This window comes from Procambarus clarkii, chromosome 16 (assembly GCF_040958095.1).
Source record: "Procambarus clarkii isolate CNS0578487 chromosome 16, FALCON_Pclarkii_2.0, whole genome shotgun sequence".
NCBI classification, from domain to species: Eukaryota; Metazoa; Arthropoda; class Malacostraca; order Decapoda; family Cambaridae; genus Procambarus; species Procambarus clarkii.
The window spans coordinates 23,866,770-23,881,769 of NC_091165.1; the positions used below are offsets into that span (position 1 = coordinate 23,866,770).

At 45.8% G+C, this 15,000-nt stretch overlaps 2 protein-coding genes across 2 annotated transcripts in view; one reads left to right on the forward strand and one right to left on the reverse strand.

Annotated features, from left to right (window-relative positions):
• Positions 1-13,765, forward strand: part of LOC138365186 (uncharacterized) — a 27,053-nt gene extending 13,288 nt beyond the window's left edge. The window contains exon 2 of the mRNA XM_069325306.1: positions 10,119-13,765. Coding sequence (XP_069181407.1) covers positions 10,165-13,356 — 3,192 coding nt within the window. The 5' untranslated portion in view covers positions 10,119-10,164 and the 3' untranslated portion in view covers positions 13,357-13,765. The remainder of the gene's footprint in view (positions 1-10,118) is intronic.
• On the reverse strand, positions 296-1,783 carry LOC138365295 (uro-adherence factor A-like). The gene is made up of 2 exons (XM_069325578.1): positions 1,780-1,783; positions 296-1,479 (listed from the first exon to the last, which is right to left on the reverse strand). Exons 1-2 carry the CDS (start codon positions 1,781-1,783, stop codon positions 296-298), a joined length of 1,188 nt encoding a protein of 395 aa, XP_069181679.1.
• Positions 13,766-15,000: the final 1,235 nt, after the last annotated feature.

Genomic DNA, 15,000 nt, shown 5'->3' on the forward strand with positions numbered 1-15,000 from the left:
CCGTTATCTTCATATTATCATTTTATCTATTCTTATCACCGTTATCATTTATCTATTCTTAAGCTTCTTGGTGGTTTCTTGATTGCTTGCTTCTACTTCTGACTTAATCTCTCTGTTTTCCTATTCCTGTCTCCGGTAATGTGAATCTCTCCCATGTACTGTGGTCTTCTCGACTTGTACGGCTTTCCACTGCTTATTCCATGGAGTTAAAGATCCAAGGTAATACATCATTAAGAGCTTTTAATACCCTAAACAAATCCCCGGGAGTCTGATGAAGGCCAGGACGCGTACGTCATTATCGTGTAGCGCAGAGTGTACCGTGTGCGGCCGGGACTCTGTGCTGGCTTACTGATAGGGAGTAGTCTAGGACCTGGTCCCCGCTTACTGATAGGGAGTAGTCTAGGACCTGAGCCTCGCTTACTGATAGGGAGTAGTCTAGGACCTGGTCCTCGCTTACTGATAGGGAGTAGTCTAGGACCTGGTCCCCGCTTACTGATAGGGAGTAGTCTAGGACCTGAGCCTCGCTTACTGATAGGGAGTAGTCTAGGACCTGGTCCTCGCTTACTGATAGGGAGTAGTCTAGGACCTGAGCCTCGCTTACTGATAGGGAGTAGTCTAGGACCTGGTCCCCGCTTACTGATAGGGAGTAGTCTAGGACCTGAGCCTCGCTTACTGATAGGGAGTAGTCTAGGACCTGGTCCTCGCTTACTGATAGGGAGTAGTCTAGGACCTGGTCCTCGCTTACTGATAGGGAGTAGTCTAGCACCTGGTCCTCGCTTACTGATAGGGAGTAGTCTAGGACCTGAGCCTCGCTTACTGATAGGGAGTAGTCTAGGACCTGAGCCTCGCTTACTGATAGGGAGTAGTCTAGGACCTGAGCCTCGCTTACTGATAGCGAGTAGTCTAGGACCTGAGCCTCGCTTACTGATAGGGAGTAGTCTAGCACCTGAGCCTCGCTTACTGATAGGGAGTAGTCTAGGACCTGAGCCTCGCTTACTGATAGGGAGTAGTCTAGCACCTGAGCCTCGCTTACTGATAGGGAGTAGTCTAGGACCTGGTCCTCGCTTACTGATAGGGAGTAGTCTAGCACCTGAGCCTCGCTTACTGATAGGGAGTAGTCTAGGACCTGGTCCTCGCTTACTGATAGGGAGTAGTCTAGGACCTGGTCCTCGCTTACTGATAGGGAGTAGTCTAGCACCTGGTCCTCGCTTACTGATAGGGAGTAGTCTAGGACCTGAGCCTCGCTTACTGATAGGGAGTAGTCTAGGACCTGAGCCTCGCTTACTGATAGGGAGTAGTCTAGGACCTGGTCCTCGCTTACTGATAGGGAGTAGTCTAGGACCTGGTCCTCGCTTACTGATAGGGCGTAGTCTAGGACCTGAGCCTCGCTTACTGATAGGGAGTAGTCTAGCACCTGGTCCTCGCTTACTGATAGGGAGTAGTCTAGGACCTGAGCCTCGCTTACTGATAGGGAGTAGTCTAGTGGTGGTGAGTGGTAGTTTTAGTAGTAAAATATTACACTCAGCAGCCATTCTCACCAGCTTCATGTGTGAGGATTGTGTGGGTGTCGTGGGACTGGTCAAGACATCTCATCCCCCAGCTGAAGGCGGTTCCTCTTATCTCCCTTCTTGCCGTCTCTCCGCCATCATAGAAATTTTCCAGCAATTGTTATTTTATCTCTTCCGATAGATAACGTCAGAAAAGATGTAATGGTTTCCTGTAATCATGCTCACTCCATTCCTTCCTCCCGCTGTCCTCGTGCTTTTCTCTTTGTCTTACCCATTTCCCTCTTTCTTCATTAGCGTCTCACGTCTTTTATTTTTTCAGGACCTGTAATTATTCTTGCAGCTATCGATTTCTTACTCTTGATTCATTTCTTCGTTCAACCCTTATCCCCACTCTCTTCCTCTCTCTCTCTCTCTCTCTCTCTCTCTCTCTCTCTCTCTCTCTCTCTCTCTCTCTCTCTCTCTCTCCTTCTTCTTCTTCCTTAATCGTACCCTAGTAGTAGTATCCATAATTATATAAATAAACATTTATAACTATTATATCAAATAATATGTATATAAAATATATAAATTGTAATATATAATAATAATAATAATCAAAGTATTAGCTTGCGTATTAGAATTGCATTATTAACACAGTATGCGGTCCCAGTATGGAGCCCATACCTTGCCAAGCACAGGACTAAGCTGGAAAAAGTTTAGAGGCTAGTTCCAGAACTAAGAGGCATGAGTTATGAGGAAAGGCTGCATGAAATGCACCTAACGTCGCTGGAAGATAGGAGAGCTCGGGGAGACATGATCACTACCTACAAAATTCTAAGAGGAATCGACAGAGTAGATAAAGATAAATTGTTTAACACGGGGGATAGGGGAGGTACTCGAACAAGGGGACACAGGTGGAAATTGAGTACGCAAATGAGCCACAAGGACGTTAGAAAGAACTTTTTCAGTGTCAGAGTAGTTAACAGGTGGAATGCATTAAGAAGTGATGTGGTGGAGGCTGACTCCATACACAGTTTCAAATGTAGATATGATAGAGCCCAGTAGGCTCAGGAATCTGTACACCAGTTGATTGACAGTGGAGAGGCGGGACCAAAGAGCTAGAGCTCAACCCCGCAAGCATAACTAGGTGAGTACAGTCGAATGGTCTATTCCGATCTATTGTAATTCCGTTGTGATCAAAACATTATTACATAATTATTTTACTCTTATGTGTGTGTACTTATCTTTTCGATGAAAGCCGTATTGGTTATGAGACAGTAATATATGGCTCTCTAAGTGATCAATAAGCCTATTGTTGACCACGTACTCTAATATTTTAAACAATGCTGAAAGATCAGATATCGCTCGATATCTGATCTCATTCCTATACATTGCGTGACTTTTTGTACATTGTGTAAATCAGGGAACACGAGCTATGACACTGACACATTGCAGAGGAAGGCTGGCATACAGTTAGTTAAGTTCCTCAATATTAACATTAATATTTGCTAAGGGTGTGGTATCGTATCCAAGACTGCTATACTGTAGAGACCTAGCAGGGCTAGTAATGACCTTTGGAGAGTTTGTATCATCCCATCCTCCAAAAAATGATATGGTAACTATTTGGTAGAACGTACAACACTGTACTCTTGCAGTCCCTCAAAAAATATCAAGTTATGTACTGATAATTTTGAAGAGAGCACGAAAAAACAAACTTATACTAGCCCTAAATTTCCCAAGGTCTAGTATAGGACTCGTGTAGTAAATTAGAGCTATGATAGCGTTTATTAGCCCTAGGATTGTTTATGCGTCTACGTAAGCCGGAATGTCTTAACACATTCTCCGGCTGGTTGCTAGATATGCTGGTTACCTTTGAACTGTGATAGTTGCCGACAGAATTAGTAAGTGGTGACAAGTAATCGATCATAGAAACAACCACGAATGATTTGCTACTGGTGGCACCTGGTTTCCTTCTGAGAACTTCATTTATTTATTTCCAAGGTTCTTTACTATTTGCGGGTGTTTTTCAATCTCTTGCTTCACGTTACCCGACTCTTCTACCTTGAGTATCGTGTTAAGGCGTTTCTATACATAATATATTGGTGCTCCAAATGCGATGGAACTCTTTATCTACAAACTAAACAAATAGCGCCTTACTTGATTATGTAATTACACGCGTTATCCAAGGCTTATGGACATATAGTTGTTTATCACCTTAGCAATCCACAGTCAGCACAACAATCCACAGTCAGCACAATAATCCATGGACAGCAGCAGTCGTGCAAAACAAACATGATCGAGATAAACCTTGTAAAGGATTCATCGACGCCTGAACAGGACATGACGGGTTTCCCAGTGGCTTTGGCAACAAGAGAACGGATTAAGTCATAATTTTCACTGCCTTCCATCTTGTCACAATTACTGGAGGCTGCGTATGAGGTAACCTGGGTTTAGTTACAAAAAGAACTGGAAACAGATCAGTGATATTAGACAAAACAGCGCCACGGACACACACAGATGAGCAACACGCCCCAACACCGTAAGAAAACACAATACTTTAGCAAACAAAAATTATTCTCACCCAGGCTCCTACAAGAGACGAAAATATTAAATTAAGAAATGCAAAACAGACAGAAGAAAGTCCTGCTCTTCCTTCTCGACGTCTCCTCTCCTTTCCTCCTCCACCTCTCCCTTCCCCCCCCCCCCACCTCCTCCCCACCCCGCTCTCTCCCACGCCATCTCTTGCTGCCTCCTCCTCCTCCTCCTCCCTCAAGTCTACGTCGCCAAGGTCCTTCCGTAAATCCTCTGTGGAGCAGAGGAGCTTTGATGAATGAATCCGCGAGGGAAGCGCACAAGAAGGAAGTTGAAATTGAATGTTGTCAAAAGTGGGAGAGGGAGAGAGAGTTGCGTCCTGAGAAGGGAGAGAAAAATAACAAGATTGTGTAAAACTTTCTTTCCCTGAGTGGCGGAAGAGAGCCACACACACCGGGCAGGTCCTGTGAGTGAAGGCCGTGTCGCCCTCACTCTCTCACCTTTTATCAACAACTTCAATAAATACAAAGGCATTACGGGCTCACCATAGCCCGTGCTACTTGGAACTTTTTGTTCCAAGTAGCGAATCTTTAACAACAACAACAACAACAACTTCAATACATAACGGGTAGCGGGGAATAATTATATATATTGTATTGGGCTGTTCGGGAAGTGTTTAAAGGAGGTGTTCGGGTGTCCGGAACCGCCGCCTCCTCCTCCTGTATCCGCAATAAAAGCCACTAAAATGTCACACTCACTGCTAGCTGGTTAAACTATCCTGGCTTATAGTGGAATAACAAACAAATGCAGCAACAACAAAAGCCTCGTCATCACCATCCACAAACACAACAGCAGAAGCAACAACAACAGCAGCAGCACATACACAACAAAATAGTATATGGCACAAATACAAAAGCCGAGAAATACAGCCATGTTAATACAAGATGCACATTAAAGTCATTAAAGAGAATACACTAATACAAAATATACACAACACCAATGGTAGTGGAATAAAACGCAACGGTACATTTGAAACATCATTGCGACCATTCGTTACAAATACAATAGTACGTTTGTAGCAGGCAAATATACAAATATGAATGTATACAACAAGTGGTGTATGTAAATGGTAACATAATGTATTAATAGGAGGGTAATATTAGGGTGCTGGTATGGGCTCTGTTGTCACATAGTGTTGTGTTGATGGTTATTACTGCCGTGTGTGTGTGTGCTGCGGGACCCTTCCTGGCCTCTCTCTCTCCTGCTCCTCGCCTCCCCTGGCCTCACTCCTCCTCCTCCTCCTCGTCTCCCCTGGCCTCACTACTCCTCCTCGCCTCCCCTGGCCTCACTCCTCCTCCTCCTCCTCGCCTCCCCTGGCCTCACTCCTCCTGCTCCTCGCCTCCCCTGGCCTCACTCCTCCTCCTCCTCCTCGCCTCCCCATGCAGTCTTCAGGAGGAGCATTGTAACTCAATCGCTGGACACCAACCTGCAAGTCGTGTAGTCAGGGAGTGCGCCGCCAACAGATTGCAAACCCTAAACGTTCGAAATAGATTACGAACCTAATCGTTCGTAATTTTCCACGAGACGTCTCGGGGGAGCTCCAAAAATATATATTTTCGTGTCTTCCCACTGATCACCGTCCCGGCTCCAGGCCCAGAGACACACGGCTGGCTTACTATCCTCTATTTTGGGATTTAAATCAAACCTTTGTGCGTCCTCCCTCTGTGCTCTCGTGGCGACTGACCTTCCAACCGACCAGTTGGTTAGACCAGGGCCAGCCAATTCTCCGTTATTGAAGATAACTTGATGGTTTCGCTCTTGTTTCATTACTGGTGGTTTAGATCTACTGCTCTCTGATTGCTGGCTTAGATCTACTACTCACTGATTGATAGTCTAGAGCTACTAGCCTCCGACTGCTAGCTAGGGTCTACTACCCACTGTGCCTACTCCTCATGTCAGATCACTTCACACTCACAGAAAGTATTCCCCTCAGGGATGGTGTGAACACCACACTGTTGACAGGAAGAGAGAGCACCACATACCATTTTTTTTATTAAGATATGAGGTACATCTGCATTAGTGCAGCTACCCTAGACTATATGAAGTGGAGTACAGTGTGTCAAAAAAGCTAACTAGGTGATGCTAAAAAATCCACATCACACAGGATGGTTAGTCATACAGAGGCATGTGATAAGCGGTCTGCACTGGCAGGCTCCGGATGAATTTTGAGGATATCATCAACACAAGATTGAATAAGGTAGCAGTGGTAATACAAGTCCCCATCTCGCAGGATGGTTAGTCATACAGGGTCATATGTTTAGTAGCCTGCACTGGCAAATTTTGGGTATACTGTGAGGATATCTTCAAGAATATACTGGTGGGGTTGCCCACGTGTCAGCCATAGTGGGGAAGCGAACCAGCACCGGAGGAACCTTGCGTCATGCCAGCTCACACTTACTAACCTAACCTAGGATAACAGCTGATGTTATTGTCTCTTCTGGCCCAAAACACATGGGTGGACAATTCTGCTTTTGCGTTAGTATGCTATACATATCACAAAAACAAATTTGGGTGCATTGTTAACATTGTCATCAAGGCAGTAATTGGACTGCCATGGTATAAATGCGTCTGATGAAAGAAGGTTTATACCAGTATCATAATTATTTGTAGTAGCAGGAGCAGCAGTATATTCATACATTCTGTATTTCTTTTCAAGTCCGCCGATGTGAGAATACAGCAAAATGCACCCAGCTCTACGCCAAAGAAAAATCCAGTTTCTGAAATAAACTTAGCTGTGGTTCGTTTGAGCCATAAAGCCAGTTTGAAATTGTTTTCCTTCTTCCAAACACGCGTCGTTTGTCCTTTTATCTGGCTGCCTTTCCTGTCTATACGAGTGTTTGTCACTTGCTGTGTTTGTTCCTCTCATATTGTTGACATTTGGATCTCTGTGTTCTCTCTTTAGCTAGCTTTTTTTTATATTTTGGCTTTAGTGTCTTAATATTTGTGTATATCAGCTTGTGTTTTGTTATGTGGATGAATCTTATATTACCTCTTCATATTTGTTAATGGCACTTTGTGTTTGAAATTAAGTAATTTCTGCACGGATCGGTATCTCATTAATGTTTAAATAAAGTAATTTTACGACTTCAATGAACAAATAGTTCAATTGCGATTAAATTGTAAATACTTGTTAAGTTCTTGTCTTAAACAAACTACTGTTGTTGCTGTCTTAAAGGTGTCGAGGGCACAGACTCGGTATGTGACCAGGTTTTTCCTTACCGTAAAGAAACACTAAATTTTTCTTGTAAGACATCGCTTGTCGTTGGAAAAACACTACCTTTGTGACTGACACACACACACTGGTGAGCAGATACTTGACCGCCCTTGACTACACCCGGGGAGGCCAGTTCTGGATCCCCATACCGCTCAGTTATCGGTATGTAGTTAGCAGTATCGATGGAGCACGCGCTGGGGGACTATCTATCCACACTCAATGATTGATTGATGAAGATTAATCCATCCAAAAGGTGGCACGGGCATGAATAGCCCGTAAGTGGTGGCCCTTTTGAGCCATTACCAGTATCAAGAGATGATACTGGTGATCTGTGGAGGTGCGACTGCACCCTGCGTGACGGGAGATGTCTCCCGTCAACCACACTCAAGGAATGCAGGCAAATATAACCCTCAGACATTCTTCATACTTCGGGTAGTTAACAACCATCAATACAAAAATAAAACCATCAAGGTCTTCCATGACCACCGGGGGACCAGTAGAGATACCTACCACTTCCCGTGAGCACACACAACAGCCGCTCTCACACAAGACAGCACATATAGGACTTATTGCTTATAGTCACTATTTCGCTTATAAATAAGTATATATGTGACATATTCCAAGCCATGTTTTTTTCCAATGCACTTACTCTTCTCAGTTTTATTAAACAATAGAGATTTTATACAAAATTTGACAATATCCTGAGTAATTTTACAATTTATTTAAATATTTTAGTTTTGTTTTATTATTGTTAGAAAACTGTAATATCAATATAGGTATAGGTTCAGTACTGATTGTAATATCTTAACATACTAAGAAGGTTAGGTTAGGTCGGTGTTTTCTATTCAGCATTTCAAGGTAAACTCAAATATTCACAATAAATTAGTATGTCACATATGCACTTATTCATATGCCAAATATTGACTATAAGCAAGTGCGAGAACGGGTGGCAACAGCCACCCATTTCGATCATCTCTTTACAAAGCCGGCGCCAGACCCCATCTCCCTACCCTATGATCTCATCGGAAAACGTAACAAAAAGATATCAACTCTCATGTGACCCCACTTTAATGATAAATATGCAAATGCTTTCAATTATCTCTAGTGTGTGGCCTAAAGCGTACAGTGACTATAATACTTTATCAAATGTGTGCAGTAATCTACCTCATGTAAAAGTTCTGTACATCGGACGTATCTACGTCATGGTCTGTGGATATCTTACATATAATCCTACTTACGACCACCAATTAACCAAGTATTTACAGTTAAATAAAATGAAAATGACAAAAGTGAATAAAAGACTAAAATAATAGTACTTTTCTTGATGTCTAATAACAAGAGTATACTGAAAAATTGCCACGTGGAACCAAATAGGTAGGACACAGTGGCAAGGTTAAATATGAATGGATTCTGTTGTGGAGATGGAGAGCGTGTGAGGAGCGGGTGGGCGGTGGGCGCTTAGACAGCTTCAGCCTGACTCTGTAATCTGGGCTTACAGTATCGTCACGTCAAACTGGTATAGTGTATTTTGGTTCATTTATTACTTTTGTGCTTAAATACGTCATATTTTCAATATTTTAGCTATTGTAGGACTTGTATTTTAATGTGACACTGACGTACATAAATGTTGGGCACCAGATGACGGCTCGGTCTTTATATCCCAAGTTTTAAGGAGCCGTTGTGTTCTTGTTTCACAAGTACTGCCCTCTAACTATTACTAAATCTAACTCCAAGTGATATGCAATAGCTTTATTAATTAAGTCAAAGTTAAATCATTATACTGTTCAGTAAAAATCAATTTTCGATTTATGTTCTAGTGTTCTTGTGTTCAAAGGAAACAAAGAGTCAGTATAAATGGGATTAAATTAGAGTGGGAAAATGTTGTAAGTAGAGTGCCTCAAGACTCTGTCCTGGGACCTCTGTTATTCATTATATATGCAACAATGATCACAAAAACACTGATCCAAGTATGCGGAACTTACTCATAATATATAAAAATAATTATGATTCAGGTTTGAGCAGCAATACTTGCAATTTGCCGATGATACAAAAATCGGGTGGGAAAAAACCCCGGAAAAAGACTAAATCTAAATAAAGTTCTGAAATGGTTAAACGATTGGCAGATGCAGTTTAATCTCGATTTATGTAAACAAACTTGGAATTTATTACTTTAGTGCGTATCATTTATTTTTTAGATTTACCTTATATGATCAATTCATTCTGTATGCCTGGGGTGCATGACTGAATTGTTCTCACCTAAGCTATTGATCTTGTTCTAATTACTGAAATATTTCATAATGGCAGCTGTACTTCTCAGTGTTCTACAGTGTTCTACAGTGTTCATATTACTTGTAATACGCTCCAGCGCTTACAGACTCGTGCCTCATAATACACGTATAAAATCTCGTCCCTCATAATGGAAAACCTCGTGCCTCCCACCAAGCGATATGTGGGTCTGTCATCGCATCATTTTGGGTTGTTGAACAAGAATGCCTTACCACAGAATCGAGTCAACGTTAGAATAGTCGAGCTACAGACTGAATACCAACAGGTACAACAAGGCTAGTAGGCGGGGCATAAATAGCTAGACCTTACTTCCCCCATAGTCAATGATAGGTAAGCAATTAATAATGTTGACAATTGTCATAATTTATCACCTGTGTTGCCCCTGTGTGGAGGATGTTGTGAAAGTTAATATTTTGCATTGTATTCTTTCAGATTATGAAGCAGATTCTTTTCCTATGCTTCCTTCTTACAGCTTATGATGATCATCTTTTTGTTTCTTACATATCATGACGCTGAATTTTTCTCCTTGTTTCTTGCAGAGTGTGAAGTCCTAGTGGAAGGTTCCAGCCGAGGGTTGGAGGAGTCATGGGGGTTGCCGCAGCGTGGTTGTTGGTGGTGGTAGCCCTGGTGGCCTCCCTCGGCTGCTCCAGGGCTCAAGTGGGGCTGCGTACCGCGCCCCTCACGGCACCCAGGGCACGTGAGGCTCCTGGCCCTGACAGCGGAGGCTTAGGCCTCTTCTCCAAGTGGTCCAGTCTCGATTCGCACAAGAACCGCACCAGCAGCATCGAGAACTCCTTGGCGGCCATCTTCAGAGGAGTGGCATATGGCCTGTCTACCATCCCCACCTCCACTATCACCACCTCCACTACTACCACCCCGGCCCCCTCCCTACACGCTACTGCCAGCCCTGCAGGTCAGGGGCATCGACCCCAGGTACCTGACTCACCCGGGTGGTCAGACCTGGAAGGGCTCCTGTTCCAAACGACATTTGATGAACTTCCGCCTGAAGATTTTGACAATTTGTATCCGGACTCTAAAAATGAGGTGGAAGTGGTGCGGGCGGGCGCGGGCGTGGAGCTGAGCAAGGCGGCGTGGGTGCGTGCCCTGGGCATGGCGTGGGTGGTGCACGTGTACTGCGCTGCGGGGATGTACAGCTTGCTGGCGGTGCTGGCACTGCTGTGGCTGTCACGGGTGCACTCGGCCACACGTCTCCTCCCTCGCGGTTATTACGTCACTTTTCACCTGCTCATGTTCCTGGCCGCCATCCTCCGCTGCGTCCACCTGTTCCACGACCCATATGGCGCCGAGCACAAGCTGCCGGAGGCACTGGCCGCTGTGGTGGAGGAGGTAGGGTGGCCGTGCCTCACCGCAGCCATGGCACTAGTGGTGATGGGCGTCGTGCAGGCGTGGCGCTGCCCCCCACACCTCCCCCACCAGCATCACGCCCCCGCCGCCCTTGCCGTCATCACAGTCTTCCATCTTATGGTATCCATCTGCGCCCACCTCTTCTCAGTTTTGTTTCCAGAACACGCTGGTCCGCTACGGGCTGCGGCACGGACGGCGACAGCAGCATGGGGCGGCGTGATCGGCGTAGGAAGCTTCCTGGCGGTGTGTCGCGTGGCACAGGCTGCCAGGCACCGCCATGGGCACCTTACGGTGATGCTGAGCCGTGACGCTGTCGAGGGGACAACGCAACATCCCCGTGTTGCTCTTCTCCAGGGTGTGAACCTTGCCTTAATAGCGGCTTTTGCACAGGTGATCCTGGCGGCCCTACACCTGTACGGCCTGCTGGGACCCCACTATATCTTACAGCTGCCTCCCGCACACCCCTGGCACTGGCTAGCCTTCCAGAGCACCTGCTGCCTCCTGGAGCTGCTTGCCTGGGTGCTCCTCGCTCTCATCTCTCTGCTGTCAGTAGGAGGCTCCCCGGTGAAGCGCGAGACGCGCAAAGAGGCAAACCTGTTGTCTGCATTGTGGTGCGGCCGGTGCGTGAGCCAGGACCCCAGTGACCGCGAGGTGTGTCAGGGTGCGTGTCAGGATAGCCAGGCTGCGAGGAGCTACACCCTGCAGCCCAGTACCAACACCGGCCCCCAGCAGGTGCTCACACAGTCATACCCTGCGCGACACGGCGCTCACTCCCTCCGCAACCCGCCAACATTTCGTCCCGCAGCTTCTGATGTTCATCTTTTGTGGAGCCACAGTCGCACCCAAGATGCTTTCTCCTCCAACTGCTCCTCTAGACCTTCTTCCATAGTGTTCTGCGACTCTGGCCCCGGTAGGTTCAAAAGGCCTCAGGAACCTCAAGGTGAAATGACTGAATCTTCCCATAAGTCTCTCCAGAATAGGGAAACTAATTTAGGAAGGAATTGTAGTGCGCCACACAAGGCAGCGCAGGAGGACGAGCCCACAGCCTACGACCAGCACCTGTACTACAGTGTGGCCAAGATTCCCAAGACCTCGCCTGTGAAAGCCACCGCTTCTCCAACGTTCGGAAGCCCTTTGCACGACACCCGTTTCCAGCACCATATGCAACATCACGTTGGGGGCGAGGTGGAGAGCGCGGCGAGCGATGACGGCCAGTCAAGGAGCGAGGTAGTGAGCGTGACGGACTGCAGCTCCACGGACGCGCTCTCGCCAGCAGTGGTGGGCGACAACGACTGGTCCAAGTACACCAGCACCTGCTCCTCCGTCAGCGCCGCCAATAGCTTCGACGTCCGCATGTGCGATGATTCTGACGTACCATATTACCAGATCCCCTACACGGCCTCCCCGCAGCCTCATGCCCCCTGGCACCAACACTCGCCCCCAGCTCACCTGCCCCTGCACGGAGACGCCACGCCACCCGCTGTACACGCACCTTTTGCACGGCAAGCTGACCAGACCAAGTCTCTGCAGGCATCCCGCACGTCTTCCCCTGCTTCCAGCCATCATACCGAGTACCCTGTACGACCACACGACCATACACGACCCCTACATGACCTGCACGCGCGTGGGCCTTACCCTGAGCTTGTGGCCCCCGGCAGCCCATCTCACTCTCAACAGCGTTGTCAGGGGAATATGAGAAGGGAGTTAACGGGGCTACAGAGGCCTCCTCAGCTCCAGAGACGCGTCAACATCAGAAGCGCTCAAGAAGATTCTGCCGTTCAACTGCAGAACTCCAAGAACGCTGACGAGACAACGAATACCATCGAGAGACTCTGTGAGGTGTCAAAGGCTGCCCTTATGTCCCATACCAACTCTAGAGTCTCCTCAAAAGTAGTTAGGACAGACTCGTCGCAGAGCAGCAGCGGCCACAACACCCTCGATAGTCAAGATGTCTGTGAAGTGGCGGAGAAATGCCACCGAGCCCCGCTGACCCACCACCGTCGTCGCAGGGGCGAGAGAGTTCGTCCATGTGGTCATCGTCCACGCACCAGGCAGGAGGCTGCAGGTGTGCGCCCTACATCTCCAGCCGTCCAGAACCAAGACATCCCCCAGGGAGAGGTATCCCACCCCTCGCACCACACTCAGGAGGTGGCGGCCTCTGAGACTGAAGGAACTACTCAGGCAGACGTCAACACAGCGATATCGCTTTCACCCTCCTCATCACGCGCAGGTTCATCCTTGGGTTCACATTCAGACCTCCCTTCAGAAGGCGCCGACTCTGAGAACGAAGGCTCTCTTCAGAGTCGCGAGCGTCCTCATGATGCCAAGCGCGAAGTAGTACGCCCTCCTGAGGTGCCTCCGAGGAGGCATGAACTCCCAAAACCCATCAACAGGCAAGGTCATGACCCCTGACACGTGTAATGAGTGTGTCAGGTGCAACACACCTGTGCCCAGAATGCAGGAATAAACAGCTCACGTCTTTTGTGATAATTTACTTTTTTAATCTCCCCGCTTCACCTTGCTTCCTTCTGGTCATGTATACACGCCAGAAGTCAATGTAATGGAGTGTTACCGCTGTGCAGCAATTCACGGTGCTAACGTGAGTGTCTCCAAAGTGAATCAAAAGTATAGACTTGGATAATCAAACACACACACGCCGTAGTAGCGTGTCCACCAGCAATATCATAACAATGGAAATGAACACTACTACACAAGACCTCCAAGGCAAGGATATTCTAATGTTATCGATGTTTAAATATCTGAAGAAAATAATATTTCAATAATCTAGTGTAAATGATATTTAAAAAAAATAACAAATGCACTTCTCTTTTTGTACCAAAAAATAACTACAGCAAATTTTCAACAAGTTCTTCAACCTCTAGACACATGTTGCATTATATTCGAATTATTTATTATTTAATATTTATTTCTCAATTCGAATATTCAATGATAATTATATTCAAACTACCCTGGCGACACCCTGCTTATATAGTGGTGTGTGTGTGTGTGTGTGTGTGTGTGTGTGTGTGTGTGTGTGTGTGTGTGTGTGTGTGTGTGTGTGTGTGTGTGTGTGTGTGTGTGTGCGTGCGTGCGTGCGTGCGTGCGTGTGTACGTGTGCGTGTGTGTGTACGTGTGCGTGTGTGTGCGCGCGCGCGAGTGTGCGTCATGCATAATAATGTGATTTATTACACTCGATAAAATTATCAAACTAAGGCTGCCCCGTGATATATTGTAGCATATGAATTATATGTAATAAAGGTTTAGTTAGATACAAAATGTGTGCTCATATTTTTTAATATATTTTAATTAGAGTAGCGTGTTATGAGTTTGGTGGCCATGTTGAAGGTCATAATGGGAAAAGCTTCATAACTGTTCTTGGCCAAGTTGACGGAGGCAATTGTTTGATATATGTGGTTTATATTATTCATTATGGAAGGAAATAATCTGGAGAAAGTGTAAAGCCAGAGAGACTATACAGCACAGGGAAGGCATAAGAGGACAAGATAGGAAGAAACAACGATACCCAACTACTTGGACCATCGGGGGATCGAACGCCGATCTGCAGGACGCGAGGTCGTTACTGTACTGAAGCCTTGTGGAATCTGGTTGATTTACGAATCTCTCAAAAGGTTGAACGTGTAATAAGAAAAGATCTCAAGAGACCTGAATAATTGGCACCTTTTAAAATATAGATTAACAAATGACCCAACACCCACCTCGATTGACTTTAATATATAAAGCTCACCAGATGTCAATAATGCTGACACGTAGCTCACCTTAGATCAATTCTACATGAGTTAAGACGAACCGTAATATGGCCTTCAAGTTATCGTAATTATAATGATGTATCTGAATTATTATATACTATTTATCAACATTCTTACGATTTATTATTAATAGCATATTTATTCTAATTGAAAATGATTTTACAGTTTTTTGTCTTCATTATATTAATTATTTAATATCATGGTACTAATACATTTAGAAATCATATATATTTAACTACATCAGATCTGTATTAGCTGATTTCAAACGAGAGATAATGCTCGTAATAGA